We start from the raw sequence: 13,948 nt of genomic DNA, 5'->3' as shown, positions 1-13,948 counted from the left end.
AGTAAATATCAGGCAAATCCTATGATATTGGTGGCACAACCTAATCTTTCCCACTGAATTTTTGGTTCCAATGAAATGTTTATATAATACAAAGGATATATTTAAAAGATATTTGTGAATCAACAGTTGATGGTTATCAAAAGTACCAGGATTATAATTTAGTACGCCTGACGCGCGTTTCGTCTACATAAGACTCATCAGTGACGCTCATATCGAAATAGTTATAAAGCCAAACAAGAACAAAGCTGAAGAGCATTGAGGATCCAAAATTCCAAAAAGTTGTGCCAAATACGGCTAAGGTTTTCTATTCCTTATTTAGATTGCTCAGAAAATATTTTAAAGTTCACTAACAATGCCAATAAATTTTGTACAAAATGAAGAGTTATCTCCCCTTTTCAATGAATTTTCAGTGCTTTCTATGTATTTGTTTCTCTTTATTTGTTGCAGTAAATAAAAAAACAAAATTTAACTTTAAGAAAGAATAAATTTGTGATATGAAATAGATGAAAACAATTTTGAAACAAAATATGTCATGTGCCACCCACTGCCTGGTTTTTCCATGGACACTGACCCTCTTAAATGTTACCGTCTGTATACAGTAAAATTTCACAATCATTCTAAAAACAATATATTCTGAAGAAAATCTTCAAGGCTGCATCTTTAGTATGCTTAAATCGTCATTTTGTTTTGTTCATTAACAACCTTTTTCCTCTTTGAAGATTTCAAGCAATGTCTGAACCTCACTTTCTTTACATATCTTCTACGCTTCTGACAAATAATTGATACATTTTCATCATCACGTTCTCATACCCATGACACTGGGACCCAGTGTGACTTTGTTTCGGCAAGTTTAGCTATCGTGATCAGTTCGGACGCTGCTTTAGTCAAATTTTCGTTTATGATAACAGAGTCAAAAAGGTGACCATATTTCTGTTCTAGCTTCATTGAAGTCTGTACTATGTCGTCGAAATCGGAAGACTGTAAAAATAATAAACAATGATAAATACTATAAAATCAAAAATATATATATTAAAAGTCAGCGCACATACTATGCTTATGATTTAATTCCCCAGCGGTGCGTTTTAACTATACACAAAACACATCAGTTGTGTCGTTAAACCATTTGTTTAAAGCAGTCCATTTGGGTTCTGTCCAAAAGGAAAATATATTTAAGCATGGCATCGATATAAAAATGATAGATACAAATATTTAGATTCTGCAACCCTTAAATTTATAGTGAGAAATTTGAGGCAAACATGAGTATGATAGATGAGTGGAATTTTAAGTTGATTTAAATAATGCAAGTTTCCGACCTGGTAATTGGCTTATATTAACCCCGAGATAAACAGAGTACATAAGCAGTGGTTTCCATCAAATGAGAACAAATGTATACTATGTGTTTTGCATCTACGGAATTGTACATGTTCAAACATGCAAAGTTATGGCTTTATAAGCGAAAAGTATAAATCTATCAATTACCGTAAATGGGCGTGCATTTCCTTCAAATACGAAGACAGCATTGTGTCTTTGTCTTGTTCTCTGTACCTGCTGGAATGGTGGTGATTTTATGTAAATCACATAAGGCTTTATTTCAGCAGTTCTTAAAAATCGTAATGCCTACAAATCATGGAAATAAATGTAATAGTCATTAACGTTAAAGGATATCCAAAAGAGCATTGGTGCTTGATGAGTGATTTTGATAATATTGTTTGTACCGATGAAATGTATTCAGTATGAGGTTTTTAAATTTAATCACTGTATTTGTATTGTAATGGTGGTTCGTTTTACCTTATAATTTATTCATTTTAAACCTGCTTTGTAATAATATATAGCTTCTAAACTGCCGTAGTAGCCGTAGTTAGCTATGAGGTTACCGGTCCTATCGGTCTACTACGTTTATAACCACCATTATGTCTCATTTCGCCATTCTAAACATTTAAAGTATTATTATTCATTTGTAAACTGTGCTTAAATTATTTGGCTGATATTAAATCTATATTATTAGTAACGTATTCTGTTTTCTAATATTCCGTGAACGGGAAAACTCATTCCCGTTACAGTATCATTTTGCCACTTACTAAACTAGTTAAGTCTCTATGTTAATCATTACAGGATGAGTAAACATGAATTTTGTACAATTACAATTTGATTTAAATTCATGATTTAGGGTTAAAAACAGTTTAGATAGTTCACTCAAAATCATTACTAAATTAAAAGTAAAACATAAAACCATTGATCATGGAAGCTTCAAAACCTCAAACAAGGATGGAAGTTCTTTGAAATAAAAATAACCAATGAAAATTATTCGGGTTATTTCCAATTGGGTTCATTAAGGATTATCAGATAATTGTGGGTATTAAGGCTAAAAAAAACAAAAAAACCGGGAACATCGATATCGTATAATGAAATAAAAAATACTAGTAGTCATTCTACAAATTGATAAAATTGTAGACTAATTTTTTTTCTTGTTGTGAAAATGAGATCTGAGGGTCAATATTGAATTCTCTTTTTTGAATTCATTCATTAAACCGATTTGAAATTTGGGGGTGATTATTATTTTCTCTTTGTACTTTTTGATCATCTTTAACACATGGATACACATATACTATATCGATAAATGATTTTACGCTATTCAGTTAATTTGTTTATATTTATGATGTTCGCAATCAACTGCAAAATACATGAAAGATAGAAAACAGATATCTAAATAAATCATGTATGTGTAGTGATGTTTTAGAACAATAGAATAATGAAATGAATGTTCGAAAGCTTAATGAACTGAAAAAAACCTGAACACAGGTACATTTTCCAGAGATATAGAAGATGCATTACACAATCCATTTGAAAGATGATACATATGAATAAGTTGTAGGGAAACATTGGCCTTCACTTTTTCACATACATATGGACCAGCGGAACATAAATATTTACCTGAGAATTTGGTGTTAGAACACACACCTTCCCTGAGTTTATCACAGACAGAATTGAATCTTTTCTCGTCCCATATAAGTTTCCCTTGAATTCACCATGCTCAATAAATCTAGAAAACAACTAAGCTATTTAGATTAAGGCAGTTTACAATTGGGAATTTAAACCTTCTTTAGCAGACTTATAATATAAAAAGGCTGATAGAAAGCGCAATATAAACAAAAAGTAACCTAAGCTTGCATTTCCTATCATGATGTTCTTGACAGAGGGTTGTTGCTCACAAAGAAGCTATTAAATCAAAAGTTCAAAACACGAGTTGGTTGACCGTTATGAAATAACCGTTTCACAAATGATATCGGATATGTTCCTTACGTCGTAACTACAATCCCCTTCCCTTTCATAAAAGAGGGACGAAAGATACCAAAGGGACAGTCAAACTCATAAATCTAAAACAAACTGACAACGCCATGGCTAAAAATGAAAAAGACAAACAGAAAAACAATAGTACACATGACACAACATAGAAAACTAAAGAATAAACAACACGAACCCCACCAAAAACTAGGGGTGATCTCAGGTGCTCCGGAAGGGTAAGCAGATCCTGCTCCACATGTGGCACCCGTCGTGTTGCTTATGTGATTACAAATCCGGTAAATAGTCTAATTCGGTAGGTCACATTCATGAAAGGGAAGGGGGTTGTAGTTACGACGTAAGGAACATATCCGATATCATTTGTGAAACGGTTATTCCATAACGGTCAACCAACTCGTGATGGCGTCCGTAAAATTTACGAAGGGATGATTTCAACTTCACCATTTGGAACTCTTGGTTTAAAAGCTTCCATGTGAGCAGTAACCCTCTATCAAGAAAATCATGATAGGAAATGCAAGCACCAGAATATCGTATCAATTGGGAGATATATACCCCGTATGCAGGTGCTGCTTGAATGTTGCTACTTAGAAATGGAAAGTTCACAATTGGAAAGCTGAAATCATCTCTTTTGTCGTAAAGTTTTGTTTTCAACCGACCCTCATTGTCAATTTCTAGATGTAAGTCAAGATACGAAGCCGACTTAACTGTACCTGTAGTATCCTTTATCTCCAATTCGATGGGATAGATGCGTTCCACATAGTCACCAAATTTTGAATTGTTTAGTGAAAGAACGTCATCTATATAGCGGAAAGTAGAGTTAAAGGATATTGCCAACTTCTTATCTTTCTTCCTAAGAAGTTCCTGCATGAAGTCAGCCTCATAATAATAAAGAAACAAGTCGGCAAGTATAGGGGTACAGTTTGTTCCCATTGGAATGCCGACAGTCTGTTGAAAAACACGTCCTCCGAACGTTACAAATATGTTGTCAATCAAAAAATCAAGCATCTTGATAATATCGGTTTCAGAGAATGTTTTGTTTGAATCAGAGTGATTCTTTACAAAGTATGATTTATCCCTCCCTAAGACAAGATACTTGTATCTACGTTGGCCATTCTTTTTTATGAAGCAAAGTAATACCAACTCTTTCAATTTGTCTTTTAGTTTGGAATGTGACCTACCGAATGAAACTATTTACCAGAAATCACCCCTAGTTTTTGGTGGGGTTCGTGTTGTTTATTCTTTACTTTTCTATGTTGTGTCATGTGTACTATTGTTTGTCTGTTTGTCCTTTTCATTTTTAGCCATGGCGTTGTCAGTTTATTTTCGATTTATGACTTTGACTGTCCTTCTGGTATCTTTCGTCCCTCTTTTAGGCAATTAAAGCTGGTCACGTTAGATAAGGAAATGAAGAAAACATTTAATACAAGGGGGAAATCAAAAACCTGTTTTTTTTTCTTTCTATGATAAGGCAGTGGTAATCTGTAAATATTGAATGTTTTTGTCTATGGGGATTTATCAATCCATATGTGGCCATTTTGTATTTCCTTCAACAAATTGTAAAGAACCTGGTATTGCTTGATTATCGTAGTGTTTTGTGAAAGTCAGTATTCTGTGCATCTACACGCATTCAGTCCATATCCGACTTTAGTTTTCGCTACATCCAGTTACAGTATATAACTTTTAAATATTTTGATATACGCATAACATTCAACTACGATATGGATCTTCTGAATAACCATTTAGATGTTTTATCTTAATATATATTAAAATAAATTGACAAATTACTTGGCGTAAAGAAAGTTTTCAAAATTGTAAAACAATTGGAAATAAAGAGTTGATACAGAGATTTGTCTCGCCCATTCTAGAATGTTATTTTGGTAGTGTAATACAAAAGATGAAACTAAAATAGCAATACCTCACATTCGAAGTCAATGAATCATAACTGAAGTTGCAAGGCCAAATAATCCCTGTGGAAAGAATGAATGCTAATACACCTGGATACCATAATATTGACCTACTACTTGTGGTTTTCCTTCGTCTGACATTATATGCAAAAACTGAATACAACACATTATAAATTTCGTACATTCGAATCGCTTTTCTAGATTAACCTTCACTAGGAACGTCCGAAGGAACTGAAACCTTAGTTTCGTCATAATTTATAAATTAATAGAAATATTCTATTAAACATAATTCTCGAAGTCATTAGACCCAGAATGAGGGTGCGGGTCAAATAATCTCAATGAAAATGGGTTGTCCCATGTTTATACAACTGCATGCCAAACATCGATGAATTAGCAATAGTGATTCCCCTTGATAATAATAGAATCACAAAACTAATACATTTCTATGCTGTCGACGCCGGCACTGCACATCACATCTTACTAAGTCATACTTTGTCGGGACAAGACAAAACAAATTATATATTAAAAGCAGAACACAGAATGTAGAAGTCACTTAAACAGGAAAATGTGGAATCTCGTCTGTTGTCATTCTTCTTATATGGAATTGTTTTTGCTCTTAAAATCAAAAGACAGTTTCCTTGAAAACAACTCGGATAATTGTTATTATGCCTGAGATTTCTTAGTAAAAAGTCAAACTTTGTATCAACATTTTAAAACGATATTTCAGCTGCAAATTGCAAGTTACAATATTTCGGGGAAAAGATATTCTATCATTTAATAGAACAAACAAAAATATTTTAAAACAAATAACTGACGTAATGCTAATAGAACAGAAACTCCTGTTTTGTAGGGACCGATGCGTTCAAGTTCGATCTTTAGTTTTCTGTTTAGTGGTTTGTGCATAGATTTTCTATTATTCGTTTTTATGAAGTTTGCTGTCTTTCTTTGACTTATGTTTGTTGATTGCTTCAGATCATCTTATCCTACTTTTTAGTCCTGGTAACTTTAGTTTTAATATTTGACATACAGATAAGTGTTTACCTGTGTGCTACGAGTGCACTTTCCATCTCATCCCTGGTTATAAAATGGTATTCAACACCATCTAACTCAGTAGCTTTCTTTTGACGAGATGTAACTGTTGGAAATAATTTGTATAAACTATTACCATATTAATATATTTTAACGTGTCAATTGAAAAAAAAAGATGAAAGGCATCATTTCATAAAATTGAATTTGAAGATTAGGTTTGACATTGACAATCTATATTTATTTTCAAATGTTTCATCAGATGTTATCGTTAATTCTTTGAATTTAATCCGTGACATTCTGATTTTACACAACATATATTTTCTGCAATATCCAGACTTATTATAATAGTCAAGCAGGATAAAATATCAGCCATATTATTCGTCGTCAGAGCTCAAGTTGGTGATCCTTTATTTGTGATTTGAGGGAAGGACAACATCACGAACATGATATCTCCATGCTAAATTTCCGTGAAAATATTTCCGTGAAAATGTAGACAAATTTAATTTACTTACATGGTACAACATCTTCAAAATGGCCCGGATTGGAAACCATCAATCTTCGTTTCAACTCGTTTCTGCCAACTTTAGGAGCACCTTATTTTATATAAAAGTATATTACTGAAATATCTTATATGCTTAAATAATTGAACTTTACTTTCAAGTAGCTTTTTTTATTCAGCAATGTCCATGATATCGTCAATTTCTTTTTTTCCAATCATAAATTTGCACAATAAAGATTTACTTTTTGCAAGATGTGGCGATTTTTGTTATACATGATAGGACATTTCAGTAAACAGACGTCAAAGAATGAAGAGTTTACTTATAAAAGCGGAACATACGGAGGCACCCAGGTTATATGGTATATATGATGAGTTTATTGATGGTGTAAAATGATCTTCAAAACAGTTAAAAAATGGCAGCTACGAAATGATTGTTGCTATCAGAATTTAGATGCTTCTAACAATGAAAATCTAACATCCCTGGTATGTCGTTTTATATTAACATTAAGATTTGTAAACAAGATACAAAAGGATTTACAAGTATGGTACATTTGATTGATTTGGTTAGTGGGTTTTTTTCAACGCTACATTTGATATCCACAACTTTTCTGTAATTAATGTTAACAAATTATTCTATTATCAAATTACCAATCAGCACCAAAGGACGTTTGTGTATAGAATTAGGAGGTAGAAGTTCAACATCTTCATAAGTAGGTATCTCTCCAAGGTCAAAATCGGAGTTTAGGACAGCATGATACATCATCTTCCTGACTCGCCTCGATCGGACACTCTTTGGACTTATCCTGCACGGACTTATCGATCCTTAAATGAATTAACAAATCTATGATATATATGATTATTTGTAAATTGACTTGAGACTCATGAGTACTTATACCAAATAAGAGACCACAAAGAAACTGCACGTGTTGTAGATGAGTTTAAATGAGAAAAATACATTTTCAATTATAACTGTGGTATATTTTTGTTAAGGGGGCTCGGGCCTATTCGAAGTTTCTATCAGAATTGCCGTATTTTTGATTATTTTATTCTTTAAAGAAAATGAATCAAATTGGTCGAAAAAAAATAGGGGTCACGGACCTTTTAAGATCAAAATTTTGCTTTTAAACAGGTATGTAAATGGGACCATTTTTCAATGAAATGATAGGGAAAATACAGGTGTTGACATATTTTTATCGGAATATCAAAAAAACGTTCTATGACAATTTGTCCAAAACTGTTATATGAAAAGCTGGAATATAGCTTCAAAGAATGAGTCAATAAAAAACATAGGTCACCGATAAGGAAAAAAAATAATTTTGCCTTAAAACCCAAATTTTGGCGGGATAACATAACTACAATGATTTAACATTTCTAATCAATCAAATTATTAAAAAAAAATATGTCGAATTTACGACAAATACTTTTGTAATTCATGCGTGAAATCATGCGCAGTCGAATAGTCCCGAGCCACCTTAATTTTCATCTGTGTGTATGCAAGAGATTGCTAAAGGAGAGAACAGTTATTCCAGTAGCAGTGTTAGCGAGAAACAAGTAAAACTTGCGCATATGTGTTGAAATTGTTTAGATCAAACGCTGACAGATATTGGAAAGAAAAAAGAAAACCCCATTTGCTTCATATTCAAATCCAGTTATATTATATCTCTTTTCCCAAAACAATGTATAAAACCTAGTTGTAAAATGCATAGTTTGTTTATGAACAAGTGCGTAAAGGTATTTCAGTTTTAGATGAAGATAAAGTGTTGCAAACAATTCCATTTTCCAGAAGTAAATAACAAATCGTTGGTTTAGTCAGAAACATATTCACAATAACAACCCTATAAGATGATCAATTTGATTCGCAATTAAGCAACTTTTAACTACGTACGGGTGGTTATTAACAAGTAAAAGTCCTTTTTATATTCATATATATAAATTCATATTGACTAAATACCATTTACTGATATATGTAAATATATGTACCTACGTGCTCCCCTGCGATTGCTTTCCTCCTCGACATTCTCAGCATTCTTGAGAATTTCTCTCCTGTCAATATATAATAGAAAAACAATATGTTTTCGGGCAATAAATCACAGTTCTATGTGGGTATTGTTGTGCTTCCAAGCAAAGCTTTGAAGAATATCAATTGATCAAAACTTTCATTTTCAGTCCACAAACATGAGATTGCCATTTATATATAATTCATATATCCTTTTTTTTATTTCTAAAAAGCATTTATTCAAAATACCAGTCAATTACTTTAATACAGATGACCCTAATAAAGATTAATATGTTCAGAACAATGCTCAAAGCAGAAAAAACTGTAAATCACATTGCCACTTACATTTAAGTATGAGATTTAGAGCATTTCTTTGTCATTTGAGAACTTAAAATGGGAACTATTCTAATTACTATTCTAATATCTTGGTAGTATCTAGTATAGTATACAGGTTATCGTAATGGTGTGAATAAAGTGACCTCGAAACTGCTTTCACTCACGCAATAGTATAAGTGTACAATTATATTTACTCATTTACTCCATATTTTTAAAAATCACCAGAAATAATATTAGTATTTCTTTTTTAAATAAGCGCAATTAATTTGAAGAAATAAGTTTAAAATTATGCGACTAATGATATTTTGACAGAAGATATTTGTTTTCGCCAAAACTTATGTGTTTTCTACCTTTCTTGTAAGAGTCTGGCTGGAATAAGACCTGCTCTTGTTTCTCCTGCTCTCTTTGCTTGCCACCATAGAGGATCTTCTTGTGACACAATATATAAAATATCGCCTTTCTGGAAAGACAGTCCCGCGTGGGGGCAAGGTATCATTCGATCATCAAATGGATTATAATCAAACAGTGCTCGGACTTTTGTCTGCAAAAAATATATGAAAATTAATAAGCTTTATCAACCTATACGTTTTATATATTAAAATACGTCACGTTAGTTGTTAAATATGAAAAGACCATCTTTCCGTTTCCGATTAAAGGAATGTTCATCAAATTATTAAAACGATGCAGTCAGGAATATTTTTCTTTAAAACAAATACACCAAACGTTTTTAAGTATTTAAATAGTATCAAAACAGACAATTTTTTCTAAATCATATCTTTTCTGAGGGATTTAAAACTTAATTTCAGTAGACACCTATAACTGCAAAAATTAAAATGAATTATGGAATCATGTAAGTGAAGTACTTTTAAAACGAGGTAATTCGTATATTTTAAACATTGTAAACTTACACTGCTGCTTCTTTGATCCTTCGCCAGCCTTGTTCTTGTACCAAGTTTCATTGATACTGCTCCTTGTAACTCAGACTACAAGTATTAGTCAAAAACGTACATATGCAAAAATAAACATCACACATGTTTAATTGAACGAGCACATGTCTATCATTTACATCTGGCAATGACATTTTAAATCTCATTTTCTATAATGTGTCTCAAATAAATGTCATAGTATATGTGATAAAAAAAAACATTACCAAAAGGAGACGTTATGTATTTAATGTATAAAAATGAGATAAATACGCAAGGAATAAACGTGTAAAGACTACAAGGCAATCGTCGTGTTGTTTGGCGTGTAAAATACTCACCATTCAGTATTTTTTTTATGCGGAAAGGGAGAGATAAAGGGTGGAATTAATGAAAAAAGATGGTTTATAATATTTTGAACTATATTGCTAGCTGTATTCTAATACGACAGAGCTTTAATTCATTCACAATGACAAAATGTAAGAAAGGGGGAAAACTGCTTTGAAATCAGTTGACAGAGTTACAACAATCCGACTTGTATATGTTCAATTAGATAACACCCTCTTATTACTGTGAATAAAAAATATATCCTACCAAAATTTGTGTCATATCCTTGGGATCTTTTCCATGGAATTTTATTCCGTTAATTTCCTTTACCTCATCTCCAACGTTGATTAGACCTAAAATAGAATTATACAAATTATTTGGCGGAAAAAAGAAATTTGCACATCCAATATTATAGTGCCTAACAAGATTTTGTGAGGTAGACGAAATTGACTTTAAAACGATCGTATTGACTTTTGATGTCCAGGAAAAGGCAGATCGGACATATTTTGACTTTATTTACTTACTTCTTAAGTTTGTGATTAATTGTAATTAACATATTCCAATGAGACTGAAAAATGCTTTTTTTGGTTATGATAAATAATAATTTTACCTGCCGTAGTCGTGCGTAAAATATATTTCGGCATTTCTCTTAAGAAATGACTTGTTTAATGGAACAAAACGTCTTATTTGTAAACTTTCTCTTTTATCTCCACAATAGGCTTTTAAAAAATAATCTTTCAACTGTGTATTCAGAAAATTTTGTGAAAATAGAAGAAGTGGCAATTCTTACCTTTCATACCTTAACTTTCATTGATAAAACATAATATTGACTCGTCCAGTGTCCAGTTTGAAGTTCATTTTAGTTACCGTACACATTCATGCACGTTCTAATTAATCAATAGTCATGTATGAAAAGCATAAACAAGTTTGTAGGTAAACTAATAACAACTTAATCCAATCAAATTGCCTACGATTCAATAACAATGACCAGTCCACATCATAAAAATGTACAGGGGTAAACTGGGTAGGGAGAAAATGTCAGATATTTTGAGCTCATTATTTTGCAACAACGAATAAAAATTTGTTAACCAATAGATTTACTATAATTTCATAAACATGTCATTCTGTATTGGTATAGTTTTTGGATCTTTTATTTGCGTATTTAAGGCTGTAAAAAGTTTGGCCTTCAAAAGTCAACATAATCATTGACTTTATACAGAAAATTCGCCTTTTTAAAACATTGAATGTATCACGATTAATACGCGACAACAAAGTAAAATCATTTCTTAAAACACTGCAAAAAAATTCATTCTGATTGATACAGTGGTATTGTCATAAATTGCGCCGGAGTGAACAGTGGTACAGCAAACGTCGAATTCCCTCACACAATGTTATCACACACTATAGTGAGAACCAAAAAATGCCTTGACTTCAATACACCTAGTTCGTCTTACAATGAAGAGGTTTCTAAAGTTTGTCCTTTGTCTCTACATGAGAGTGTACTTTTAACGGAAAACTTTCTGAAGTTGTGTTGTCAAAACTCAAAAAGTCATTTTAAACAAACAACAGAATCGATTTGAAAATCAAAATTCTTTTATACAAAAAAAGAAAATTCGAAACTCAGAATTAGTGTCATAATCAATCAAAATATGTTTGTTAACTTGATTTTTCATTTTTTTGTGTTTCACTTTTGCAAATTATAGGCAATGTAAGTAGACTTTGAAAAGAGATAAAGACGTATTTTATATTTTATACATATTACACATATGTTGCAATAATAGAAAATTATTATTGAATCATCAATTACTTACCACTTCTGTGTGCAGCACCACCATGTAAAATCCGAGCGATTTCTATTCCCCCTGTCACATCATTCAGCTGAAGTGTTATACCCTATAGTAATAAAAATAAAAGATATTAGTGTCAAATAAAAGGACCAAGCGAGAGGGCATTTGCTTGTGGAGACCAAGTAACGAAATTCGATTATCGTTTTTAAGTGTTTTGCCTTTTACTTGGTCAAGGTTTAACCTGGAATAAGACCTGCTCTTGTTCGTTTGGTGTATTTGTTTTAAAGAAAAATATTCCTGACTGCATCGTTTTAATAATTTGATGAACATCCCTTTATAGTACGGTGACCAGACCCAATATTTTAAAAATTTAATCGTCAAACATACTATATGGCTATATTATATATCATTGGATTCGGGAAAATGAGTACTTTTGGAATATCGATGTCGTCAAAAAGAAATGTGGTAACTGTTTTGCATAAATTAAGGTCAAAGATCAACATATTGTTTTCTTTTTTTTTTCTTTCTATATTTTCAAAATTGAAAGATATCAGCAGCATTTTGTGTTAAATTTTAAATCAATTGATTTTTAATTATCTCGAAAATGTAAACAAAGGAACTTATTACTTAGTAATTGATTCATTCTGAAAATTGACGTTTTTCAAACACTTGTTCTATTATATAAGATCAATACAAATTCCGTTAAAGTTACAGTAGTTACCTTACCGGGTGACATCCAACCTCAGCAATAAATGATAAATGTTGTTTTCAATTAAAGCCTTCTATCCCGAACGTTTATTTTGCAAAAGCTCATGCATGTAAAAGAGGGACGAAAGATACCAGAGGGACAGTCAAACTCATTAATCAAAAAAATCAGTCAACTTCTGGCTAAAAAGGAAAGAAGACAAACAGACAAACAATAGAACACATGACACAACATAGAAAACTAAAGAATAAGCAACACTAACCCCACCAAAAACTGGGGGTGGTCTCAGGTGCTTCGGAAGGGTACGCAGGTCCTGTTCCACATGTGGCACCCGTCGTGTTGCTTATATTATTACAAATCCGGTAAATAGTTTAATTCGGTAGGTCACATTCATGAAAGGGAAGAGGATTGTATTTACGACGTAAGGAACATATCTGATATCATTTGTGAAACGGTTATTCCATAACGGTCAACCAACTCGTGATGGCGTCCGTAAAATTTACGAAGGGATGATTTCAACTTAACTATTTGGAACTCTTGGTTTAATAGCTTATCATGAAAATCATGATAGGAAATGCAAGCACAGGAATATCATATCAATTGGGAGATATATACCCCGTATGCAGGTGCTGCTGGAATGTTGCTACTTTGAAATGAAAAGTTCACTTGGAAAGCTAATATCATCTCTCTTGTCGTAAATTTTTGTTTTCAACCGACCCTCATTGTCAATTTCTAGATGTAGCAGTTGGGGAAAAGCAAGCACATAGTTGGTGAATGGGAAAAAATCTTTAACTATTTTTTTATACTGCTAATGTTCCCCATCTGCACCTACAACTCGCATGCATGTGTCATCTGTTTGTAATAGTGAACACACAGAACAGTCACACCCGTATCAGAGGTCCGTATGATTATTCTGTCGCTCTTTCCCATTTCTGTTAACTTCATGTCAAAGTATAAGGCATTAATTATCATACGAGTATTGGCCCTCGTTGTGTGCTAACAAAGTTACGACAGTCATTTACAATTAACATTATTGTCTGAAATAACTTCTACAATATCTGATTTACAAACGTTCGGCTAAGTAAAACCCACTATAAGGTAGAAAGAGATTTGTCATAGTTTTGAAGAAGAAAAACTACCAAAG

At 32.3% G+C, this 13,948-nt stretch overlaps 1 protein-coding gene across 3 annotated transcripts in view; it reads right to left on the bottom strand.

Annotated features, from left to right (window-relative positions):
- Positions 1 to 423: 423 nt before the first annotated feature.
- LOC139503585 (MAGUK p55 subfamily member 7-like) overlaps positions 424 to 13,948 on the bottom strand; it is a 37,284-nt gene continuing 23,759 nt past the window's right edge. For 2 of the 3 annotated variants that reach the window (XM_071293384.1, XM_071293385.1), the window contains exons 7-17: positions 12,123 to 12,204; positions 10,579 to 10,664; positions 9,973 to 10,047; positions 9,415 to 9,605; positions 8,717 to 8,775; positions 7,381 to 7,554; positions 6,746 to 6,826; positions 6,246 to 6,339; positions 2,932 to 3,040; positions 1,480 to 1,617; positions 424 to 978 (exon numbers count right to left, since the gene is read on the bottom strand). In XM_071293384.1, the coding sequence (XP_071149485.1) occupies positions 805 to 978; positions 1,480 to 1,617; positions 2,932 to 3,040; positions 6,246 to 6,339; positions 6,746 to 6,826; positions 7,381 to 7,554; positions 8,717 to 8,775; positions 9,415 to 9,605; positions 9,973 to 10,047; positions 10,579 to 10,664; positions 12,123 to 12,204 (1,263 nt within the window). In that variant the 3' untranslated portion in view covers positions 424 to 804. The remainder of the gene's footprint in view (positions 979 to 1,479; positions 1,618 to 2,931; positions 3,041 to 6,245; positions 6,340 to 6,745; positions 6,827 to 7,380; positions 7,555 to 8,716; positions 8,776 to 9,414; positions 9,606 to 9,972; positions 10,048 to 10,578; positions 10,665 to 12,122; positions 12,205 to 13,948) is intronic. The other variant, XM_071293386.1, reaches the window with a different exon arrangement.

This window comes from Mytilus edulis, chromosome 14, assembly GCF_963676685.1.
Source record: "Mytilus edulis chromosome 14, xbMytEdul2.2, whole genome shotgun sequence".
Lineage (NCBI taxonomy): Eukaryota > Metazoa > Mollusca > Bivalvia > Mytilida > Mytilidae > Mytilus > Mytilus edulis.
This window is presented reverse-complemented; position numbering and strand designations above follow the sequence as displayed.